Source organism: Pseudophryne corroboree, chromosome 4 (genome assembly GCF_028390025.1).
Source record: "Pseudophryne corroboree isolate aPseCor3 chromosome 4, aPseCor3.hap2, whole genome shotgun sequence".
Classification (NCBI taxonomy): Eukaryota; Metazoa; Chordata; class Amphibia; order Anura; family Myobatrachidae; genus Pseudophryne; species Pseudophryne corroboree.
In genome coordinates this window covers 842396713-842422984 of record NC_086447.1, presented here as the reverse complement: position 1 = coordinate 842422984, position 26272 = coordinate 842396713, and the positions used below count along the sequence as shown (strand labels likewise).

The following is a 26272-nucleotide window of genomic DNA, read 5'->3' as shown; positions in this document are numbered from 1 at the left end:
CTGGAGTTCTCTCATTCGGTGCTGCAGAGTCATCCGCACTCTCCCGCCCGTTTGGGAGCTTTGGTATAATCCCCATGGTCCTGACGGAGTCCCAGCATCCACTAGGACGTCAGAGAAAATAAGATTTTACTTACCGATAAATCTATTTCTCGTAGTCCGTAGTGGATGCTGGGCGCCCATTCCAAGTGCGGATTGTCTGCAATACTTGTACATAGTTATTGTTACAAAAAAATCGGGTTGTTATTGTTGTGAGCCGTCTGTTCAGAGGCTCCTACGTTTGTCATACTGTTAACTGGGTTCAGATCACAAGTTGTACGGTGTGATTGGTGTGGCTGGTATGAGTCTTACCCGGGATTCAAAATCCTTCCTTATTGTGTACGCTCGTCCGGGCACAGTATCCTAACTGAGGCTTGGAGGAGGGTCATAGGGGGAGGAGCCAGTACACACCACCTAGTGGTCAAACTTTTAAATTTTGTGCCCTGTCTCCTGCGGAGCCACTATTCCCCATGGTCCTGACGGAGTCCCAGCATCCACTACGGACTACGAGAAATAGATTTATCGGTAAGTAAAATCTTATTTTTTTTATGTCGGACTGAGATGGTCGGGAACGGGGCCAAATCCTGTCGAATTTGGCCCCGTTTCACTCAAAAGTACGTGAACCGGCAGCTATACCGCCGATTCACATACTATTTGACAAGTCGAATTCCACGACTTGTCGACTAAAAACTGCTGGGACTGAATAGGTCGAATCCCGATTTGACATTAAAAAGTCGAAAACTGCCGTCTTTTCGGCAGACGGCAGTTTTCGACCCTAATTGAATATACCCCATTGTGTTTTTATACCCCTATTGACCCATTTATGGAGATATATGTATTGTACGCGGGTATTTCCTCCCTGCTTTGTTTTGAGAATTTTTATGGTAATAATTATTTATTGAATATATATTCTCGTCCGTTATTTCTTTCTGGTAGTGTCTGTACATCATTGCGCTGTTATTGTTTTATCTATACCGTTGAGGTTTCCTCTAGCGATACAGGTGACTTATCCTGTGTCTAGTGGCAGCAGTCTGTGCACACACAATTATTTATCATTTATGGTCAATGGTATTTACATATGTCATCTGTATATTTATTATTATCATTTTTACATTTAAACATAGACATCTATACCGTGTACACGTTTTTTATTTGTTATGACTGAGCAACTCCTAATGGAGCAGCATATTTGGGTCTTAATCGCAGATGCGGTGACACCGCACTCATGGTGTACTACAAACACCTGGCTGAGTAGCAAAGTAGCTTTCTCGCTTCCAGATGTTTTATTTGTGCACATTTTGGACGGAAAAGGCTCTTGGCGCAGCTGTGTTGCAAGGGTCTTGGCGCAATGAGAGGGGCTATTTGGTGCGACTGAAGGCGCAGTGTATAAGGACACATCGGTTGGATTACCTTTGGGTTTTTCCCCCCCCCAATAATTATCCTTTGTTTTTTACCCTTCATTTTAATGGGTTCCGGTATGAATGGTCGACCATGTTATGGTCGACAGTCATTAGGTCAACCACTATTGGTCGACATTGACGTGGTCGACATGGACACATGGCCGACACATTAAAATGGTCGACACTTGAAAGGTCGACATGCGGTTTTTTTACTTTTTTGGGTGTCGTTTTTTGCGTAAAGTGACTGGGAACCCCAATTAGTGCACCGCGTCCCATCGCATAGCTCGCTTCGCTCGCCATGCTTCGGGCATGGTGCCTTTGCTCCGCTACCGCTTCGCTCGGCACAGATTACCGTTCCAATCGTAGTCCACGTGGATCGTAAAGTATGGAAAAGTTCCCCAAAAGAAAAAAAAGTTAAAAAACTCATGTCGACCTTTTCACGTGTCGACCATTTTCATGTGTCGACCATGTGTCCATGTCGACCATGTCAATGTCAACCAATAGTGGTCAACCTAATGACTGTCGACCATAACATGGTCGACCATGTGAACGGATACCATTTTAATGTTACCTTGGATTGCCTTGTATGTTTATGTACCTGCACTTTTGTAGTGATGTTTGTCTTTGATATATGATCGAAAAAAAGTAAGGAAGCATATGCTTAGTAGTGTTTTAAGCATCAAATAGAAATACTGGAAAAAGCATAGATGACATTTGGCAACTGGAAGTGTATATTTATAGAACTTTTATCACCAAAATTAACATATAAGTGGGTTCTTATTTCCCCATCTATCTGAACAGACTCTGGGAGGTATCCTATTAGCAGTGATACTTTACCGATGCTAATAGGATCGCCGGGGGTGATCCTATTAGCCCCGATGCCATCACTTATTGGGGATTATGCTTAGAGTGCCTTTGGCACCTGAAGCATAATCCCCGCCTGGAAGCCGCTGGAGCCACGATAACACACGGGATTGTGGATTTATCCCCATAGCCTATGTGTTTTCGTGCAATCGTGGGGTCCAATTCGGCGTCCGAAATTGCATCCGGGCTAATAGGATACCGCCCTCTATCTGTTAACTATCAGGAATTTCATGGCTGCCTGCATCTCCCTGACTAATACATTACACAATGCTGACTCTTTATATCACCAAATTTGCTCTCTACAGAAAATATTCTTTTGATGGTAGAAAAGATACAAGTTCTGTTGTATGCCAGGCTTTCTAAAGTAACAGTTATTACCCATATACCAAACCAGACATAGACTCGCTGTGCTAGAACATACTGTATATGGTACATACACTGTGACTTCCAGTAAGGAAATGTGTGTTGCACTTTCTTATCCTCTGCCTTGTGTGTTAGCTTACAGTGACAGCTCCCCATTCGTACTGAAAGTCCAGGCCTTTGAGAAGTTCTTTACAAAGCACATAGAATTGTATGACAAGGTAAGTAAACCTTTCTTTCAAAACACTGCTCACATCTCTATGATATAGAATATTATACACAACTATTTCTATTTATTGAATTAAAGCCACCATGACCAGCACCAAACCGTCTTTTGTTGCAATACATCTCACTTTGCACAGGTGCACCTAGTTTTCTGCTAGGTCACATAACCACTAATCCCAAAACGGCATAGCCAATCCCATAACTTTACTGTAATCTGACAGCGCGTGAGTCCCCAGCATTGGGGCCCGGCTGAGCTTCTTGGCTTCACTGGTGGGTTCCTTTTCCTAAAGAATGGAGCCACCATCACCACCGGGGACTATCACTTTCATAAAAAAATATCTTGTTATAATTCAGATGCATTGATTACATCCATATGAATCGTAGAATATACTGTACATGTTCTGTGTGTGCCCATAATTGTCTTTTTATATATACATTTTAATGTTTTTGGTATTTATAGATGTATTTATTGTGAATGACACTTCCATACTGTTGTTAAACAACAATTAACGACTAGACCCCTCACCACCTGTGAATCTTTGTGCCTCCGGCCTTGTCTCCATCTCTATTCCGAGCTGCAGATGCCTTCTTCTGACCCTAAGGACCCTCACAAGTCTGCCTGGGAAGCCGACCTTGGGAAAGCCCTAGTTGCAGATGACTGGGAGGATCCGCAGCCGAGCAGCCTCTAGCTCCCTTTGTGTGCGCTTTAAAGAAAATCCGTACCAGTTACTTTATAGGTGGTGCTGTGTTCCCACCCATCTTTATAAGATGGACCCTAGTATACCTATCGGCTGTTGGAGGAACTGTACATCGGAAGACACATATATTCATATATGGTGGCAATGTCCTAAGCTCCGTCCATTTTGGTCGGATATTGGGATCTTGATTACCTCTCTTACGGGTATTTCCATCCCGTTTTTCCCTAGCTTTTATCTCCTGCCTACTGAGATTCCTTGGGCCTCTCTCCACCAAACCAAGATGATCCGTCATATTTAGGAAGGCAGAATTGTAAACATTCCTGTACTTGGATACACTGTTACTAAGTTTGTGCAGAGCGCAGATTTACCGCCTAGCTGGCGCAACTTACTGCTCCAAGGTGGTAGTAATGCAGAAGAACCTCTAATGAGCAAGATATAATTAATTAAAATAATGAGTATCCACTTCTGTTTACCCTTTGACCACTCGCCTGGCAATAGCGTATGTGATGCGACCACAGGGGGTTATTCAGGTTTCTGAGCAAGCAACTGGGCAAAACCATGATGCACTGCAGGTGGGGCAGATTTAACGTGCAGAGAGATTTAGCTTTATCATTTGCTCGTTTCTTCAGGATGAAATTGAAAGAAAAGGCAGCATACTTGTGGACTATAAGGAGCTGCTACAGGACAATGAGCTTATGGCATCTGTCCCCCTGTCTACTGAGCTCAGAGAGATGCCAGAGAAGATATTTGCTTGTATGGGACTGGCAATACACCAGGTGAGAACAACTATCTTATGAAGAAAATATCATCCCTCTGCTAAGCAAAGGTTAGCTCTTACATTGTACTGGATTACAATATTTTATTATTATTGTTTTTTGTAGTGCCTCCAATTTACACAGCACTGTGCAGAGAATATACGGCCTTCATGTCAGCACGGATCTCTCCGTGTGTATGCCCCACAGCTATAGCGATGTGCGGCCCCGCGCGTCACTATCGCCGTTGCTAGATTGGCCTGCATGCAGGCACAATCTAGCACATCCCTCATTTCACTCGCTGGGTGAAATGAGCGCCCGCCCCCCCTTGCTCAGGAGGAAACCCACATTTTGGGAACGTATAAACTCAACACACAGTCTGTGAACGGGATTGAACTCACGACCTCAAGGCTGCAGGACAATAAGCCTAACCGCAACACCATCTGTACAATGCTGATCATCCCTATATGGATGGTTTGTAAATTAGAAATGCATGTCCTTCTTTACCAGGTCTGTATATACTGTACATCCCGTGGTCTTTGTGGCATAGTGCAATGTACTTAACAGTCAGTAATGGTGGAGTCAGATGAGCGATTTGAACGCTATCGATAATCGTGGCCAGGCATGGGGCGACCTGTTAAATTTAGCTTATTTCCCGAAAGACCAGATCTGTGTCCAACAACGTGGAGAGGCAGATTGTACAGCTGGGCCCATTGTACTAAATACCGCCGCCTTGTGGACAACCAGTGACAAGCTTATTTTCCAGCAAGCCCAAGCGATATTTCTCAGTTACAGGTGTTTACATCATTATTATTTCTCTGACGTCCTAGTGGATGCTGGGAACTCCGTAAGGACCATGGGGTATAGACGGGCTCCGCAGGAGACTGGGCACTCTAAAAGAAAGCTTAGGTACTATCTGGTGTGCACTGACTCCTCCCACTATGACCCTCCTCCAGACCTCAGTTAGATTTCTGTGCCCGGCCGAGCTGGATGCACACTAGGGGCTCTCCTGAGCTCCTAGAAAGAAAGTATATTTTAGGTTTTTTATTTTACAGTGAGACCTGCTGGCAACAGGCTCACTGCATCGAGGGACTAAGGGGAGAAGAAGCGAACCTACCTGCTTGCAGCTAGCTTGGGCTTCTTAGGCTACTGGACACCATTAGCTCCAGAGGGAACGACCGCAGGACCCGTCCTTGGTGTTCGTTCCCGGAGCCGCGCCGCCGTCCCCCTTACAGAGCCAGAAGCAAGAAGATGGTCCGGAAAATCGGCGGCAGAAGACTTCAGTCTTCACCAAGGTAGCGCACAGCACTGCAGCTGTGCGCCATTGCTCCTCATGTACACCTCACACTCCGGTCACTGATGGGTGCAGGGCGCTGGGGGGGGGGGCGCCCTGAGGGCAATATAAACACCTTGGCTGGCAAAATAATCACAATATATAGCCCCAGAGGCTATATATGTGATAAATACCCCTGCCAGAATCCATAAAAAAGCGGGAGAAAAGTCCGCGAAAAAGGGGCGGAGCTATCTCCCTCAGCACACTGGCGCCATTTTCTCTTCACAGTGCAGCTGGAAGACAGCTCCCCAGGCTCTCCCCTGTAGTTTTCAGGCTCAAAGGGTTAAAAAGAGAGGGGGGGGCACTAAATTTAGGCGCAATATTGTATATACAAGCAGCTATTGGGGAAAATTCACTCAGTTATAGTGTTAATCCCCACATTATATAGCGCTCTGGTGTGTGCTGGCATACTCTCTCTCTGTCTCCCCAAAGGGCTTTGTGGGGTCCTGTCCTCAGTCAGAGCATTCCCTGTGTGTGCGCGGTGTGTCGGTACGGCTGTGTCGACATGTTTGATGAGGAGGCTTATGTGGTGACGGAGCAGATGCCGATAAATGTGATGTCGCCCCCTGTGGGGCCGACACCAGAGTGGTTGGATAGGTGGAAGGTATTAACCGACAGTGTCAACTCCTTACATAAAAGGCTGGATGACGTAACAGCTATGGGACAGCCGGCTTTTCAGCCCGCGCCTGCCCAGGCGTCTCAAAGGCCATCAGGGGCTCAAAAACGCCCGCTCCCTCAGATGGCAGACACAGATGTCGACACGGAGTCTGACTCCAGTGTCGACGAGGTTGAGACATATACACAATCCACTAGGAACATCCGTGACTTGATCCCGGCAATGAAAAATGTGTTACACATTTCTGACATTAACCCAAGTACCACTAAAAAAGGGTTTTATGTTTGGGGAGAAAAAGCAGGTAGTGTTTTGTTCCCCCATCAGATGAGTGAATGAAGTGTGTGAAAAAGCGTGGGTTCCCCCGATAAGAAACTGGTAATTTCTAAAAAATTACTGATGGCGTACCCTTTCCCGCCAGAGGATAAGTTACGCTGAGAGATATCCCCTAGGGTGGATAAGGCGCTCACACGTTTGTCAAAAAAGGTGGCACTGCCGTCTTAGGATACGGCCACTTTGAAGGTACCTGTTGATAAAAAACAGGAGGCTATCCTGAAGTCTGTATTTACACACTCAGGTACTAGACTGAGACCTGCAGATAGGGCTGCTGCAGCGTGGTCTGTGACCCTGTCAAACAGGGATACTAGTTTGCTAACATAAGAGCATATTAAAGACGTCGTCTTATATATGAGGGATGCACAGAGGGATATTTTGCCGGCTGGCATCCAGAATTAATGTAATGTCCATTCTGTCAGGAGGGTATTAGAGACCCGACACTGGACAGGTGATTCTGATTTTAAAAGGCGCATAGAGATTCTGCCTTATAAGGGTGAGGAATTGTTTGGGCATGGTCTCTGAGACCTCGTATCCACAGCAACAGCTGGGAAGAAAAATTTTTACCTCAGGTTTCCTCACAGCCTAAGAAAGCACTGTATTTTCAGGTACAGTCCTTTCGGCTTCAGAAAAGCAAGCGGGTCAAAGGCGCTTCCTTTCTGCACAGAGACAAGGGAAGAGGGAAAAAGCTGCATCAGTCAGCCAGTTCCCAGAATCAAAATTCTTCCCCCGCTTCCTCTGAGTCCACTGCATGACGCGGGGGCTCCACAGGCGTAGCCAGGTACGGTGGGGGGCCGCCTCAAAAAAATTTCAGCGATCAGTGGGATCGCTCACAGGTGGATCCCTGGTTCCTTCAAGTAGTATCTCAGGGGTACAAGCTGGAATTTGAGGCGTCTCCCCCCCGCCGTTTCCTCAAATCTGCCTTGCCGACAACTCCCTCGGGCAGGGAGGCTGTGCTAGAGGCAATTCACAAGCTGTATTCCCAGCAGGTGATAGTCAAGGTGCCCCTACTTCAACAAGGAGGGGGTTACTATTCCACACTGTTTGTGGTACCGAAACCGGACGGTTCGGTGAGACCCATTTTAAATTTGAAATCCTTGAACACATACATAAAAAATTCAAGTTCAAGATGGAATCGCTCAGGGCGGTTATTGCAAGCCTGGACGAGGGGCATTACATGGTATCCCTGGACATCAAGGATGCTTACCTGCATGTCCCCATTTACCATCCTCACCAGGAGTACCTCAGATTTGTGGTACAGGATTGCCATTACCAATTCCAGATACTGCCGTTTGGACTGTCCACGGCACCGAGGGTGTTTACCAAGGTAATGGCAGAAATGATGATACTCCTTAAAAAAAAAGGGAGTTTTAATTATCCCGTACTTGGACGATCTCCTTATAAAGGCGAGGTCCAAGGAGCAGTTGTTGGTCGGAGTAGCACTATCTCGGGAAGTGCTACAACAGCACGGATGGATTGTAAACATTCCAAAGTCACAGCTGGTTCCTTCCACACGCCTACTGTTCCTGGGGATGGTTCTGGACACAGAACAGAAAAAAGTGTTTCTCCCGCAGGAGAAAGCCAAGGAGCTGTCATCTCTAGTCAGAGACCTGAAACCAAAACAGGTATCGGTGCATCACTGCACACGAGTCCTGGGAAAAATGGTAGCTTCATACGAAGCAATCCTATTCGGCAGGTTCCATGCAAGAACCTTTCAGTGGGACCTCTTGGACAAGTGGTCGGGATCGCATCTTCAGATGCATCGGCTGATAACCCTGTCTCCAAGGACCAGGGTGTGTCTGCTGTGGTGGCTGCAGAGTGCTCATCTTCTAGAGGGCCGCAGATTCGGCATACAGGACTGGGTCTTGGTGACCACGGATGCCAGCCTTCGAGGCTGGGGGGCAGTCACACAGGGAAGAAATTTCCAAGGACTTTGGTCAAGTCAGAAGTCGTCCCTACACATAAATATTCTGGAACTGAGGGCCATTTACAATGCCCTAAGTCAGGCAAGGCCCCTGCTTCAAAACCAGCCGATACTGATCCAATCAGACAACATCACGGCAGTCGCCCATGTAAACCGACAGGGCGGCACAAGAAGCAGGATGGCGATGGCAGAAGCCACAAGGATTCTCCGATGGGCGGAAAATCACGTCTTAGCACTGTCAGCAGTGTTCATTCCGGGAGTGGACAACTGGGAAGCAGACTTCCTCTGCAGACACGACCTACACCCGGGAGAGTGGGGACTTCATTCAGAAGTCTTCCAACTGTTGGTAAACCGTTGGGAAAGGCCACAGGTGGACATGATGGCGTCCCGCCTCAACAAAAAGCTAAAGTGATATTGCGCCAGGTCAAGGGACCCTCAGGCAATAGCGGTGGACGCTCTAGTGACACCGTGGGTGTACCAGTCGGTTTATGTGTTCCCTCCTCTGCCTCTCATACCAAAGGTACTGAGAATAATAAGAAGGCGAGGAGTAAGAACGATACTCGTGGTTCCGGATTGGCCAAGAAGAGCTTGGTACCCAGAACTTCAAGAAATGATATCAGAGGACCCATGGCCTCTACCGCTCAGACAGGATCTGCTACAGCAGGGGCCCTGTCTGTTCCAAGACTTACCGCGGCTGTGTTTGACGGCATGGCGGTTGAATTCCGGATCCTAAAGGAAAAGGGCATTCCGGAAGAAGTCATTCCTACACTGATAAAAGCCAGGAAAGATGTAACCGCAAACCATTATCACCGTATTTGGCGAAAATATGTTGCGTGGTGTGAGGCCAGGAAGGCCCCAACAGAGGAATTTCAGCTGGGTCGTTTTCTGCACTTCCTACAGTCGGGAGTGACTATGGGCCTAAAATTGGGTTCCATTAAGGTCCAGATTTCGGCTCTGTCGATTTTCTTACAGAAAGAACTGGCTTCACTGCCTGAAGTTCAGACATTTGTAAAGGGAGTGCTACATATTCAGCCCCCTTTTGTGCCTCCTGTGGCACCTTGGGATCTCAACGTGGTGTTGAGTTTCCTAAAATCACATTGGTTTGAGCCACTTAAGACTGTGGATCTGAAATATCTCACGTGGAAAGTGGTCATGTTATTGGCCTTGGCTTCGGCCAGGCGTGTGTCAGAATTGGCGGCTTTGTCATGTAAAAGCCCTTATCTGATTTTCCATATGGATAGGGCAGAATTGAGGACTCGTCCCCAGTTTCTCCCTAAGGTGATATCAGCTTTTCACTTGAACCAACCTATTGTAGTGCCTGCGGCTACTAGGGACTTGGAGGATTCCAAGTTACTGGACGTAGTCAGGGCCTTGAAAATTTATGTTTCCAGGACGGCTGGAGTCAGGAAAACTGACTCGCTTTTTATCCTGTATGCACCCAACAAAATAGGTGCTCCTGCTTCTAAGCAGACTATTGCTCGCTGGATTTGTAGCACAATTCAGCTGGCGCATTCTGCGGCTGGATTGCCGCATCCTAAATCAGTGAAAGCCCATTCCACGAGGAAGGTGGGCTCATCTTGGGCAGCTGCCCGAGGGGTCTCGGCTTTACAACTTTGCCGAGCTGCAACTTGGTCAGGGGCAAACACGTTTGCTAAATTCTACAAATTTGATACCCTGGCTGAGGAGGACCTTGAGTTCTCTCATTCGGTGCTGCAGAGTCATCCGCACTCTCCCGCCCGTTTGGGAGCTTTGGTATAATCCCCATGGTCTTTACGGAGTTCCCAGCATCCACTAGGACGTCAGAGAAAATAAGATTTTACTCACCGGTAAATCTATTTCTCGTAGTCCGTAGTGGATGCTGGGCGCCCATCCCAAGTGCGGATTGTCTGCAATACTTGTATATAGTTATTGCCTAACTAAAGGGTTATTGTTGAGCCATCTGTTGAGAGGCTCAGTTATATTTCATACTGTTAACTGGGTATAGTATCACGAGTTATACGGTGTGATTGGTGTGGCTGGTATGAGTCTTACCCGGGATTCAAAATCCTTCCTTATTGTGTCAGCTCTTCCGGGCACAGTATCCTAACTGAGGTCTGGAGGAGGGTCATAGTGGGAGGAGCCAGTGCACACCAGATAGTACCTAATCTTTCTTTTAGAGTGCCCAGTCTCCTGCGGAGCCCGTCTATTCCCCATGGTCCTTACGGAGTTCCCAGCATCCACTACGGACTACGAGAAATAGATTTACCGGTGAGTAAAATCTTATTTTTTCTGTTACGTTTGCAGGTGTTAACCAAGGACCTTGAGAGACATGCAGTAGAGTTACAGGAGGAGGAAGGTCTTCCATTAGAGGAGGCCCCCATTGTCAATGTGCCGTACATACATGCTAGGTACTTATTATGGATTGTCAGTGTGCCGTACATACATGCTAGGTACTTATTATGGATTGTCAGTGTGCCGTACATACATGCTAGGTACTTATTATGGATTGTCAGTGTGCCGTACATACATGCTAGGTACTTATTATGGATTGTCAGTGTGCCATATATACATGCTAGTTACTTATTATGGAATGTCAGTGTGCCATATATACATGCTAGGTACTTTATTATGGATTGTCAGTGTGCCATATATACATGCTAGGTACTTATTGTGGATTGTCAGTGTGCCATATATACTTGCTAGGTACTTATTATGGAATGTCAGTGTGCCATATATACATGCTAGTTACTTATTATGGAATGTCAGTGTGCCATATATACTTGCTAGGTACTTATTATGGATTGTCAGTGTGCCATATATACATGCTAGTTACTTATTATGGAATGTCAGTGTGCCATATATACATGCTAGCTACTTATTATGGATTGTCAGTGTGCCATATATACATGCTAGGTACTTATTATGGATTGTCAGTGTGCCATATATACATGCTAGTTACTTATTATGGATTGTCAGTGTGCCATATATACTTGCTAGGTACTTATTATGGATTGTCAGTGTGCCATATATACTTGCTAGGTACTTATTATGGAATGTCAGTGTGCCATATATACATGCTAGGTACTTATTATGGATTGTCAGTGTGCCATATATACATGCTAGTTACTTATTATGGATTGTCAGTGTGCCATATATACATGCTAGGTACTTATTATGGATTGTCAGTGTGCCATATATACATGCTAGTTACTTATTATGGATTGTCAGTGTGCCATATATACTTGCTAGGTACTTATTATGGATTGTCAGTGTGCCATATATACTTGCTAGGTACTTATTATGGATTGTCAGTGTGCCATATATACATGCTAGTTACTTATTATGGAATGTCAGTGTGCCATATATACATGCTAGGTACTTATTATGGAATGTCAGTGTGCCATATATACATGCTAGTTACTTATTATGGAATGTCAGTGTGCCATATATACATGCTAGGTACTTATTATGGAATGTCAGTGTGCCATATATACATGCTAGTTACTTATTATGGAATGTCAGTGTGCCATATATACTTGCTAGTTACTTATTATGGAATGTCAGTGTGCCATATATACATGCTAGGTACTTATTATGGAATGTCAGTGTGCCATATATACATGCTAGTTACTTATTATGGATTATCAGTGTGCCATATATACTTGCTAGGTACTTATTATGGAATGTCAGTGTGCCATATATACATGCTAGGTACTTATTATGGATTATCAGTGTGCCATATATACATGCTAGGTACTTATTATGGATTATCAGTGTGCCATATATACTTGCTAGGTACTTATTATGGATGTGCCTGATTGTGAGTCACACGCAGCCCCGTAAGTGGACGCATCTAGTGAGCTGTGGCAAACTGGGCATGTGCCATAGTGGACATATGCATCTTTCCCTATCTCCTGGAGACTATGAGTCCGAGGGATCGTGACCATTTCTCTCCTTGTGTGAAATGGGCGTTTGTGGGTGTCAAGTAGGTAGAATCTGGGCGTATGCATGAATGAGAAACTGGGGAGTCTAGTGGAGGTGCAGCCAAAGTTACACCACATTCTGAGCCGTGCACATGTCGATGGGTGACTATTTCAGACAGATCTCTCGCACCCAGCGTTGTGTAAGCGGCGATACTGTGATAACGATAGGTATAAGCACCGATATAGTGATGGCAGCTGCGCTAGCGGATGGAAAGACTTGAGGTGTCGCAGAGTTCCGTGTGCATCAGAATGTTGGTGAATACTCGCATTAGCATTCTGTATGTTCCTTAGCCACATTCGGACCAGCGTGTGACTCAGAATTAGGCCCCGTATGTGTGTAGGAAGTGCTGCACTCAGTGTGATATTTTCTCTGTTATTCTCTCTTAGGGTCTACAATTATGAGCCACTGACCCCTCTGAAAAACCTCAGGGCCAATTTGTATGGGAAATATGTTGCTCTACGTGGCACAGTTGTGCGAGTCAGTAACATTAAACCACTATGCAACAAAATTGCCTTTATATGCAACATGTGCGGTGATGTACAGAGCCTTCCCCTTCCTGATGGGAAGTACACCGTCCCAACAAAGGTAATGTCATTCCCTACCATACAATAGTCCAGCTCTTTGTGTGTGTGTGTGTTTTTCTTAAGTTAAACCAATATCAACCACCACACCCTCTCCACTTCTGAAAAGAGGAAAAATGTGGTACATCATCTGACGGTGCAGACGTCATGTCCCCATTATTCCACTGTAGAGAAAAACCTCTAAATATGTGTTTAGTAAATTATTTTCCTGTAGTTTGTTTTTATCAATAAAGCAGCATTTTCAAAGTTTTAATTTCCATTTTATAGAAGTATCATTGAAATTAAGTATTTGTATTACCCCATCAGAACAAGAGAGCCTAAAGTCAGAGGAATTCTAAAAAAAAGTGTGAGAGATTCAACAAGGGACCTGATTCAGCTTCAGTAGCAGATTCTGCTAAAAAGCAGAATCTGCTACTACTGAAGATCGCATGCTGGGGTCCGCCCAGCGTGCAAAGTCCTGCCCAGCATTGCGTAAGCGTTTTGATCGCAACGCTGAACTGGAGTTTATGGACGGCCCCCTGCATCCTCAGATCAGCTTTGTGTGATGTGACAAACTGTCCAGACACGCCTTTTTTGTCCGAACCACGCCCCCAGCGTCAAACACCTCCCAAACACCCCCCTCCACGAAAGCTGCCTCTGTCAGTCACCGCATGATTGCATCCTTCAGGGACATGAGCTTGTTTGCGAGTTTTCTGCAATCTACGCGCTTTACTGAGTAAGGTCCAAAATGCGCAGCCCAGAAGCTGAAGACACACATTTCACCCAAAGCAAGTGGGTTGATCACATGTAGCCTGCATTTGTCCAAGCACACTTGATTTGTGCGAAACGTGCACACCTACATGTGACGAAGCCCACTTGCATGTTTTCAGCTTCCGGCTACCCGTGGTTCGCACACGGGTCCTGGCTTCAGGCACAGAGGAGTCTACTTTACCACCTCTCTATAGGTATGTTTCTTGTGTTCTCTCATCATTGGAGAACGGTGATACCGCCCTGCAATGTCTTGAGTGGGCTTTAAATAGTGAAGAAAAGCCCACTGATCACTAAGTTAAGCCTACCCAAACATAACCTGTCCCTGGACCAAGAAAGTAACATGCATTCCTGTCATATTTTCCTCTGCCCAGTCAAAAAGTTGTTTATCATATGGATGTTGCAGGCTTGCTCTGGATGCCTATGTAAAACAATTAAAGTGTCTTTCCACATGGAGTATCTTTCCACTTAAGTTTATGCGCCAGCACAGAAGCGGGAGCAGGCGCTGTCTGTAGAATCTCGTTCGCAAACACACCTGAAGAGGAACGTGCATGCCTCTATTGTAGTGAACTGGAAACATTATTGTTTGTTGATTTTTAAATACAATTTTCATGAGTCACTCAAAAATGAAAGCTCTTACAGCACGTGATCCCATCATGATCACCAAAAATAAAACGTTGGGGATTTATTAACAACAGTATGAACAATTTTTGAGATTGAAAAAAAAAAAGTTAAATATTGGCTTTTTGAGAAAAATTGAAATTTTAATTTTTTATGGAAACCCACTACTGTTATATGTCATATAAAAGCCCATAAAAAGAGGTTTAAAATGTGACTGTGGCCAACTCTCTAGCTTAGTTAGGTGAGCTGCAAGTGCCATTGAAAAAACAGTTAATAGCAAAAAAATTTGCAGCTTTAAAAGCAAAACCGTTAAACATATCAGCCTAAGATTTGAGAGTTTTCTTTACGGGATCCGGTCTGAAGGTCGACAATGTTTAGGTCGACCACTGTAGGTCGACAGGGTCTGAATGTCGACAGGGTTTCTAGGTCGACATGTGCTAGGTCGACAGGTCAATAGGTCGACATGAGTTTTCAAATTTTTTTCTTTTTTGGAACTTTTTCATACTTAACGATCCACGTGGACTACGATTGGAACGGTAATCTGCATGGCGAGCGAAGCGAGCCATGCGAGAGGACACGGTGCACTAATTGGGCTTCTCGGTCACTGTACGGAGAAAACGACACCAAAAAACACATGAAAAACTCATGTCGACCTTTTGACCTGTCGATCTAGCACGTCGACCTAGAAACCCTGTCGTCCTTCAGACCCTGTCGACCTAGTGACTGTCGACCTATAGTGGTCGACCTAAACATTGTCGACCTAGATTGATGATCCACACCCTTTCTTTACACCCATGACGGCATTTATAATCCCAAATGTCATCACAATCTGAAACTGTCAATCTAAAACCTGTGTTGATTTGGTGTGGAATAACCCTCTTATGATAACAGGGCAGTCTCTTACCTCTATCCTGGACAGCAGAAATGCATCTATTGTCTATTTTGTATTTTCCTGTGGTTTATAATTACTAGTTTTTTTAGGACGATAACATGAGCTAATGAGCTCACCTAAATAAGACGTATAGAGAGAGAGAAAAGGAGCGGACCAAGAACAGAATCTTGGGGTATACCTACAGCTGGGGGGAGGTGTAGTCATTAGAGGAGACAGAGAAGGAATGCTCAGATAGGTAGAAGACAGCCAGTAGAGGGCAGTATCACGCAGACCAAGGGAGTGAAGGATTTACAGAAGGAGAGGGTAGTCCACAGTGTCAAAAGCAGCAAAGAGGTCAAGCAGAATAAGCAGAGGAGTAGAGGCCAGAAAGGAGGTCATTGCAGACTTTTGTGCTTTTCAGTGGAGTGGAGAGGATGGAAGCCAGATTGGAATTCCATGTAATTATATTTGGACACTGATATTTGTTCGCTGTATGTGTGTTATGCTGCTCCAAGAAAAAAATGGCACCGGATTGCCTGCCAGCGCAGGCAGGGGTCAACCTCTAATCATTGCGTTCGCAATTAAATTGCAAACGCATCACGGGGTGGCGCCACACTGCTGGACGGACCCCCCAGCATCAATGCGTTCGCAATTAAATCGCAAACGCATCACGGGGTGGCGCCACACTGCTGGACGCCCCCCCCAGCATGTGAGTAGATGGACGCAGATCTTGCTGCGGGAAGCAAGATCTGCGTTCATCTCTGAATAACCCCCATTGTACTTTTGCTACAGACAGTGTGTACAGTTGACTGCTATAGCAGTCATCATATATAGTTAGAAGTATAATTGATTCATACAGCAAACAAAGAATTGTGATCAAGGTAAACTGGAGTTAAGAATGAATGTTACTGTTGAGCTACCCACTGGCATTAGTAAAATGCCAATAAAACTGCAGGTCATACATGATCACATTTGACATATGGTGGCTTTCAGAAACGATAGAGGAAGGTGGTAGTGTAGAACACTATATTGACCCCAATGTTTTCACTTGTCCAGAAGGTGCAGCTGCGTTGTATATATGCACCTGACGCAAGCATATATGGAGTCGTTGTAATCCGTTCCGTGCATAACTTTTTATATTTTTACAGGAATAAAAAGACGCTCAGTGATTGCTTATGCCAGTGCAGTTTAACGCTGTTTAAGTTGTGTCATTGTGTAAGGGCCTGATGTACGACAATATGCTAGTGTCGCAGCCATTTGTATTTGGTTTGGGTCTCTCACTTGTCTCTGAACCGCTGGTTGCCGATAGAGACATAACCATCGAACAAACATCAATCATCTGAGTAACCTTATGCTCACAAAGCATGGCCGCTTTGAGGGGGTCATTCAGACCTGATCGCTGCTGTGCGTTTTTGCACAGTGGGCGATCAGATCTGAACTGCGTATGCACCACAATGCGCAGACGCGGCGAACGGCTACAACGGGGATCGCCGGTCAGCGACAGGATTGTGCGAAGGATCCAATCGCACGGGCGTTCGCAAGGAGATTGACAGGAAGAGGCAGTTTGTGGGTGGCAACTGACTGTTTTCAGGGAGTGCCTGGAAAAATGCAGGCAGGATCAAGCGTTTTCAGGGAGGGTGTCTGACATCAAATCCGGTCCGGAACAGCCTGATGTGATGACAGCGGCTGAGTAAGTCCTGGGCTGCACAGAGACTGCACAAAATCAGTTTGAGCAGCTCTGCTACACATGCGTTCACACACTTGCACAGCGAAAATACACTCCCCCTGTAGGTGGCGACTATCTGATTGCAGGACTGCAAAAATCACTGCCTAGCGATCAGATCTGAATAACCCCCTAAGTAAGACACCAGAGCCATTGTAATTATGTACGGGTTTGCAGTCGCAAGCTGTGACGACCCCGAAACATTTGCAACATGCTGTGTTTGAGTCGCCCTTCCCCTGTTACCTCCCACAAATGATCCCTTACTGACAATCGCTTGCGAATAATTCCTCACTGCTACCACCGTTGCCAGACCATCATGGCACATGCCCGGTGTGAGCATTTTCAGTGGCAAAAATATTGCTCCACTGCCTACAAAGTCCAACTCCGAATCAGGCCCTACGTTACATTAATAGAACAATAACAGCAAGTATTTGGTGTTTCAGTGTCCAGTACCAGAATGCCGCGGGCGTTCATTCACAGCAAACCGAGGTTCTCCTCTAACAGTGACCGTGGACTGGCAGACCATCAAGTAAGCAGAGTGTTTTATATCGTTCTACAGCTAAGTATTAATAGGTGTCCTTTGGCTGTCTTGCGTAGATTCTCACTTGTTTATTCTTTGTGAAAGATCCCCAAGATCAAAGTGCTAGTAATAAAGAACACAGTACAGCTGTTAGTCATCATATATATATATGTGTGTTTTACTGCCTGCATCTATAAAGCAGCTGTCCTTGTATTTAATACTTATTCAGAGCGGCTTCTGCAATCATTAAAGCAGATATCAACCTGTATTTCCATTTGAAAGAAATTGTGATAACAAAATGATTTCCAAATGCAGAGAGTTCATGGTGTTTACTAAGCAGGATCTATTGAGTCATCCAGGTGTTTTTTTCATTGATGAATCCATTATAACCACTTTGAAATGCATCCATTCCTTTGTTAGGATATTTGCATTGTACATTTGGTATTTCATTTGTATATTACCCATCAGTACTTTTGTGAAGGTCACGATAGAATGTTCATCACTGAACGTTCTATATAAAGTAGCCTCATAATATAAACAGCTAACGTAATCAGACTTTTTTTTTAAAATTATTTTGTGTAATGCTAAATTGAAGGGGCTATAAAAAGTTAATTAGTTTTCACTGGCAGCATTGAATTGTTTACACTTGACAAAAAGATTATAGTGTTCACTCTAGGACTTTTTTAGGGCAGGGTGCTGAGCATTGAAAAGGGCACATTTTTATTTTGAAGGGCACATTTTTGATGTGACGCTTTGCGCACAAAGCATAGCGCATATGTTTATAGTTTTTGTACATACAATTTGCCCTTAGTAAATCATATACCCATGCATACATATAAGACACCTAACATCTGTACTGAGAAACATATGTCCAGTCTTCTTGAAAGATCGGCTGTAGCATATACATAAGTAGATAATTATAAATGTCTTTTCCAGTGCTGAAGTAGTTATCTGTATGTGTTATAAAACAGAAAAGTTAATCAATGGGTTAAAATATCTAGGAAAAAAATAAGTCTGTTCTACTAGGGAAATACTGTAAGCAGTACATGGTCACTGCTTACCCTGTTCTTTCCCTCTTTATCAGAGTGCTGTGTTATTTACAGTGCCTTCTCTGCCATCCAGTTGGCTAAGGATATTGTGTTCCAATGTCAGAGGTGGGCAAGGAGTAGACGACAACATTGTAACATGCACTCTGACTGTTGCATTCTGTATACAAGGGGGCGATTTATGGTCCTGTAGGGTGCACTGAAAAAAGGCAGGGTGCTTTTTTACATTTCAAAAATGGGCAGGGTGCAGCACCCTGCTGAAACAGCCTAGATGGAACACTAGATTAAATCTCATTTAGGCAGGCTTAATTTATTCTCGCCAATTGTTATGTTACCGTTGCAAATATTGCAGAGTCCAAGAGATGACGTCCGATGATCAGCGAGAAACTGGGAGGATCCCAAGAACAGTTGAGTGTGAACTGATTCAGGATTTGGTGGACAGCTGTGTCCCTGGAGATATGGTGACAATCACTGGAATTGTTAAAGTATCGAATGTTAAAGACGGTAGGTTCTTCCTTTGTTTTAAATGGCTGTATACATGCCCAGCCAGTCAGGTGCCTGCTTGGCAGGCCGCAAAGTACAGCCTTTCTTTTATGTTTGCCAACTCATCCCTTTATATACTGATACATACTCATTATACATGTTCTAGGGTAGATTGGAGTTGTTATTATTATTACATTTTATTTATAAGGCGCCTCAAGTGGCTTACAGCACTGTACATACGGCAGACATTAGAACAATACAGGGTACGTAGAACTTAACATTACAGTAACTGAAACAGTTAGCACCACAATTCTCAGTACACACTACAGCTGTGATGTAAGGAAGCAAAGGAGTAGTCGGTGTACTATTAGGGGCAGGCAGCCATTGGCGATATGCTCCGTGAGCGATATCGCATAGTGTTTTCCCCTCCCGGGTCGCCGACATAGTGAATACACACTGTGCGATATCGCACAGTGATGTCATGCCGTGACCGGCCCAAACATGCAGCTTCTGACGATATTGTCAGACTGAACTTCATGTACAGCTGACAGCGGGGGGTCGTTAACGCTCCCGGGAGCGCAAATCAGGCATCGCTCGTATCATACACACTGGGCGCTAATGTAAAGGATATTGATCAGGAGGGTAAAAATGAGCGATATTGTTTACATTATTTACATTTAATTTACTTGTAATAAAGGGCATACATTGGAAAACCCTGAATTCCCACTAAGGGCCGTATTCAATAGGAGCCGGAAACTTCCGTCTTGTCGGAAGACGGCAGTTTCCGACTAACTGAGGTCGGAAGGGGTTCCAACCTATTCAGTGTCGGCCTTTTCTTCCGAAAAGTCGTGGACCCGACTTGTCGGAAGAGAGTCGGAATACACGTCTATTGTCGGAAGCGGGGCCAAACCTGATAGGTATTAGCCCAGTTTCCGACAGTGTCAATCCGACTTTAAAAAAGGTCGGATTGACACTGTTGGGACCGTGCCAAGCCTGTCGGGTTCGGCCCAGCATTGAATAGAGTGTTGTCGGGTTCTTTCCGTCGGAAAGGACCCGACAGCTATTGAATACAGCCCTAAAGCTTAGTGGTGATGTTTGTAAAAATATAAAGCATAAATATCCCTTAATTTAGGAAAAAGCTGAGTAATGAAATAAAAATAACATATACTCTATCAATGTTGCCTTAGGGCTTTTATGAGAACTGAACAGGCTTACGTAGTGTAACTCGTATCAGCCACTGAAACATCTGCTTTCAGTTTAGAAATCACGTTAAATACAAATGCCAGAATCTGGTTGGCAGTAGATGCAACAACACTCACTCCTGTGCATCTGTTTCGTAACTGTCATCCAATCTTGTTTTATTTTCATGTAGATTAAATTCTGCCAATTGCATAGATGCCTAACATTGGGGGTCATTCCGAGTTGATCGCACGCTGCCGATTTTCGCAGCGCAGCGATCAGGTTACTACTGTGCATGCGTATGCACCACAATGTGCACACGCATCGTACGGGTACAAACAGCATTGTTGCTGTGCAATGCTTCTAGCTACGATCCCATTCGCACAGCCGTTCGCAAGGAGATTGACTTGAAGAGGGCGTTTATGGGTGTCAACTGACGGTTTTCTGGGAGTGCTAGGGAAAATGCAGGCGTTTGCAGGGCGGGTGTCTGACTTCAATTCTGGGACCGTATAGGCTGAAGTGATCACAAGGGCTGAGTAAGTTCTGACCTACTCAAAAACTGCAAAAAACTTTTTCGTCCCGCTCGGCTGCACATGCGATCGCACACTTGCAAAGTGAAAATACACTTCCCCGTGGGCGGCGACTATGCGTTTGCACGGCTGCAAAAAGTAGCGAGCAATCAACTCAGAATGAGCGCCATTGTTTCAAGGGTGATCTGAACATTTGTGGAAAAACGGTCTTCATGTATCACTTCAGTGCATTGTATATTAAGCTGTTTAGGTTTATGGAGTAAGAAACCGTACGTACCGTTTATGTTTCCATGCACAGGAGGGTTTAAGAACAAAAACAATAAATGCATGTTCCTGTTGTACATTGAGGCGAACTCTGTGAGTAACAGCAAGGGCCAGAAAGGGAAAGACGCTGAGGGGAGCGGCAGCTCTGGGGCCACTATGGACTTCTCACTGAAAGACCTTTACGCTATTCAGGAGATCCAAGCTCAGGAAAACCTCTTCAAATTAATAGTCAAGTACGTGTGTTTAATATTGCTGCCATTGTGGCTCCTTGCTGTGCGTTGGCATTAATGATGTACTGCATGTTTTCAGTTTATACCAGTGATGACACTGGTAATGTAGATGAATGATGGCCTAAGTTACCCCCAAAAATATGTTTTGGTCATTTAGGGGTCTATTCATGAAGCAGTGAAAAGAGTGGAGAAATGAGCCTGTGGAGAAGTTGCCCATGGCAACCAATCAGCTGCTCCGTACTGTTGTACAGTATGCAAATTATAAATGTTACTTCAATGCCGATTGGTTGCCATGGGCAACTTCTCCACTGGCTCACTTCTCTACACTTTTCTCTGCTTCATGAATAGACCCCCTAGACCCAATGTCCATCCTAATGGGCATCGATTTTCTAGCATTGTAACTCGTACACAAAAACATTGCGATTCTTTCAAATTTGATTTTTTTTTTTTAAAGCTCTAGCAACTCTAATTACTGTTCGCATAAGAATTGTGCTGAAATTCAGTTGATAAAGTATGTACTTGTAAAGTGGGAACTCACCTCGTGGCGATCTTTCTGAACGAAGCCGTCTTTTATACTCTTAGTGCATACTCGCAGTGACCACTGCTGCCATCTGCTGGAAACTTTTAACAGTATTTTCGTACATTTGAATGGACTTGGGATTTGAGTGGCAATCATCATCACAATACAGTCTACGCCATATAGGTGAAACTCAGAAAATTTGAATATCGTGTAAAAGTTCATTTATTTCAGTAATTCAACTTAAAAGGTGAAACTAATATTTCTTCGGCAGGGTCCACAGGTTATCCACAGGGTAAGAATGGGATATGCCCAATCTTATCTGATCTTGGAAGCTAAGCAGTGTTATGCCTGGGTCTACATCCACTCCACACTGGATATGATGAAGCGACAGTGGATTTGCACCAATCGGTCAAAGCTTTCCGGCCTCCCAGCATGCAACGGGCCCGTCCACATATTCCCGCCTCCTGGCTCAGGCAAATCAGTTTTTTGTTTGGTGCGGCAGGAGCCGGACCATGGTCAGAGGGCTGCTGGTTTTTAGCAGCCCTAAGCTTTTTTATTTTATTTTTATAGTCTTACTATTTTTCTGAGCAATCTTTCTAAACAGCGTACCTTAGAAAGAGTCTCTCCAACAACTCTCCGCCGGGTCGCGACAACGCTTACCCACAAGTACAGTGCTGTTTCGGCGTGCGTCTGTGCAGGTCCAGCAGACGTTACCAGGCTGTGGCCAGAGCACAGGGAGAAGGTAAGGCATTGGTTCATTCCCAGTTTCCTCCGAGTCTCCCGCCATGAACTGTTTGCCGCTTCCGTCTCAGACGCTGTACGCAAAGGGGACCCAGTCGCAGCATAGGCAGCTGTGTGACTGGTGCGTCTGTGTTCACTGAGCATCTGTGTTCACTATAGGTTCATGGAGCAGCAGTGTACACTAGTAGCGTCTGGATCCACTCAGCGTTCGCTAACTTATTGATCGGTCCTGGAAGCGAGGCGAGTCTCCCTGTATCCCTCTCTACTGAGCATGGGTAATACAGCAATAAGTCTCTACCTTTTTGAGTATGAATAGTTAGATAAGTGCCTATTGCATAGGAGTCTATATACATTTACTGTTGTTTCTTTCGCAGTGCGTCTGAATATGGTAGATCTGTTTAAACATGATTCGGTAATATGTTCCCCTACAGTACATACTTGAAATGTAGTTGTAGTTGATGATGTGCTCATATTGCTTATTATACTAATGTATAACGTGACTGACTGCTAGTGTGATTGCTGAATTTACTATATTCTGTCAGTTTTGTTCTATTCCAATCCTCAATGCTGGTACATGGGTAGGGTCGGATTGTATGTCACTTTAAAAAGCTTAAAGTGATTACAGTCACAAATTGTGTACTACACTGTGGAAGTGTTGATTATTTATCATGTCTAAGAGCGGCAAAGGTGAGGAAGATACACTCACAGCAACACCAACACCCATTTCATGTTTGTCTTGCAAAGCTGTGTTGTCCTCTCAGGATCTGGTTCAGGATGGTTTGTGTGCAAATTGTTTTAGCTTTCACCAGGGGTTCTTGAAAAATACAAGGCAGATTCAGGTGCAGGTTGATCCACCTTGGGCTATGTTTGCACAGACTTTATCCAGTATAGCTGAAAGGATAATTCCTCCAACTCCTGTACCGGGGATAGGTTACACGATTAACCACTACATGCAGCTTCCCACCCGTTGTGTATCCCTTCCAGCAGCTGACTCTCAAAAGAAATAGGCTGATAAGCAGGTGGTAAGTAAATTTTCATCCTCACAGGCTACACATGGTTCAGATGTGGATTCATCGGAAGATGAAAGCTCAATTAATTCTACTTCGGCATACGAAGAGGAGGAGGAAGGTCTCAGCTCAGTGGATATAGCTGAGTTAATTAAAGCAATGAAAGCCATTCTATACTTAGAGGATTCAGCGGAGCCTGTGTTAAAAACCAAGGCACCTATGTTTAAACGTCCAAAAACAGTTAAGACTGAGTTTCCAGGGTCAGATCAGCTGACGGAAATCATGGGAGAGGCTTGGGCTACGCCTAATAAGAAGTTTAGAATTCCTAAGAAATGGAATTCCAATTATCCTCTTCCAGCAGGGGATTGTTTAAAAAGGAAGGTGGCTCCTAAAGTAGATACGCATGTGATTCGATTAGTGCGAAAATCTACATTACCTTTGCCTTCAACATCATTAAATGATGTCATGGATGGTTTTCTAAAAAAACATTTTTTCCCTGTCTGGGTCAGTCATAAGGCCAGCCATGGCTTCAGCTTGGATGGCAAAGGCAGTGGCTGCCTGGGCTGATGCATTGGAGGGGGATTTTTTCAATAGCATGTAGAGAGCAAAAATCCCATATAGCACATATAAAACAGGCTGCAATGTTCTTGGAAGAAGCAGCATTGGATATGGGTACTATTGCCTCCAGGGCATCAGCTTCAACAATAGCTGCTCGTAGAGCAGTTTGGCTACGTACGTGGAAAGCTGATTCATAATCTAAGAAGGTTTTGGAATCTTTGCCCTTTTCTGGAGATATTCTTTTTGGTAAAGAATTGACAAATATTTTGGAGTCAGAAGCAGACTCCAAGAAAGTAAAGTTTCCTTCCACATACAATTTCAAACCTAAAGTTCCGGCTTTTCGGCCCTTTCAGTCTAAAGGAAAAGCTAAAGGTAAAAGTGATAGCAGGTAGTCCCAATACAACAAGTCTGGTAAGACTAAAAAGCATTGGGCTACCAGACGACCGGTTGGTAAGACAGATAAGCCATCAGCCTGATGGTGCGGGCCTCCACCTGGGGTTATCCTGGGTGGGGGGCCGACTTCTTCAGTTTGCACAGATCTGGCAGCAGTCTACAACAGATGCCTGGGTGCAGGAAGCGGTATCTCTAGGTTATGCTTTTGCTTTCAAGAAGCACCCTCCTCGAAGGTTTTTTTGTACCAGCCCATCTCGGGTAGAGACGAAGGCCAGGGCTTTGCAAGAGGCAGTTCAGAAATTGCTTCAGTCAGGAGTAGTCATTCCAGTTCCTCATGCATAACGAGGACAGGGGTTTTACTCCAACCTGTTTTTAGTTCAGAAGCCAAATGGGTCATTTCGGCCCATTCTCAATCTCAAAGTGCTGAACAAATTCATTTGGGTACCTCGGTTTCACATGGAGACTTTACGTTCCATCATTTTGGCCATGGAGCCAGGGGATTATATGGTATCCCTGGATATACAGGATGCTTACCTACATGTTCCTATAGCACTGTCCCATCAGTGCTATCTCAGGTTCGCTATCCTCCAACAGCATTTTCAGTTCCAGACCCTACCTTTTGGGTTAGCCACAGCCCCAGAGTATTTACCAAGATTATGGTAGTAATGGCAGCTTATCTCCGCCAGCAGGGGATAAGAATTTTTCCATACCTCGACGATCTTTTAATCCTGGCACAGTCACAGGAATTGCTCCTATGTCATCTGCAACAGACAATAACGTGTCTGCAGCAGCACAGGTGGGTCATAAATTGGGCAAAATCATCTCTGTTTCAATCACAGCGGATGACTCACTTGGGGACTGTACTGGATTCAAATCTTCAGAGAGTAATGTTACCTCTGAACAAGATATCCAAGGTTCAGTCAATGATTCAGGACTTGCTACACAGTCAAAAGGTAGCCATTCACACAGCAATGCGTGTGATGGGTTTGATGGTGTCAACAATCGACATGGTGGAGTATGCACAATTCCACTTGAGGCCTTTGCAGCGTCTGAGTCTTGCCAAATGGAATGGGTTGCATCAGATGATAAAAACACAGACTATGGTTCTTACGATAGAAGTAAGAAGGTCATTAGCCTGGTGGCTACAGACATCTCATCTGGACAAGGGGAGACCCTTTTGGATATCAGATTGTGAAATTCTGATGACAGATGCCAGTCTCCAGGGCTGGGGAGCAGTGTCAGGAAGGTTGTGTTTCCAGGGGCAATGGACCAAGGAATAAGGTTGCCTGCCAATAAATATATTGGAACTTCAGGCCATATACATGGCATTGATTCAGGCAAAAGACATTCTTCGGGGAAAATCAGTCCAGATCCGCTCGGACAATGCGACGGCAGTAGCGTACCTCAACCATCAGGGAGGAACTCGCAGCCGAAAAGCGATGAAGGAGGTAAGTCACATACTAAAGTGGGCAGAACTTCATCATCCAGCCTTGTCTGCAGTGTTTATTCCGGGATTCCTAAACTGGGAAGCGGACTTTCTCAGTCGACACGCCATTCAGGCAAGCGAATGGGCTCTACACCCGGAGGTCTTCCAGACTCTAGTAGACAAGTGGGGGTTGCCAGAGATAGATCTCATGGCGTCCCGTCTGAACAACAAAGTTCTCGCATACGGGTCAAGAACAAAGGATCCCAGAGCGATTGTTGTGGATACCCTGTCGGTGAGATGGGACTTTCATCTGGCTTATGCGTTTCCTCCA

The 26272-nt window shown here is 44.9% G+C and overlaps 1 protein-coding gene across 5 annotated transcripts in view; it reads left to right on the top strand.

The window, feature by feature from the left end:
• Positions 1-26272, top strand: part of MCM8 (minichromosome maintenance 8 homologous recombination repair factor) — a 182585-nt gene that overhangs the window by 23485 nt on the left and 132828 nt on the right. For 4 of the 5 annotated variants that reach the window (XM_063918595.1, XM_063918592.1, XM_063918593.1 and 1 more), the window contains exons 4-10: positions 2799-2881; positions 4213-4359; positions 10822-10925; positions 12888-13086; positions 17488-17573; positions 18963-19114; positions 21101-21299. In XM_063918595.1, the coding sequence (XP_063774665.1) occupies positions 2799-2881; positions 4213-4359; positions 10822-10925; positions 12888-13086; positions 17488-17573; positions 18963-19114; positions 21101-21299 (970 nt within the window). Of the gene's footprint in view, positions 1-2798; positions 2882-4212; positions 4360-10821; positions 10926-10986; positions 11052-12887; positions 13087-17487; positions 17574-18962; positions 19115-21100; positions 21300-26272 lie in introns of those variants that run through there. The other variant, XM_063918597.1, reaches the window with a different exon arrangement.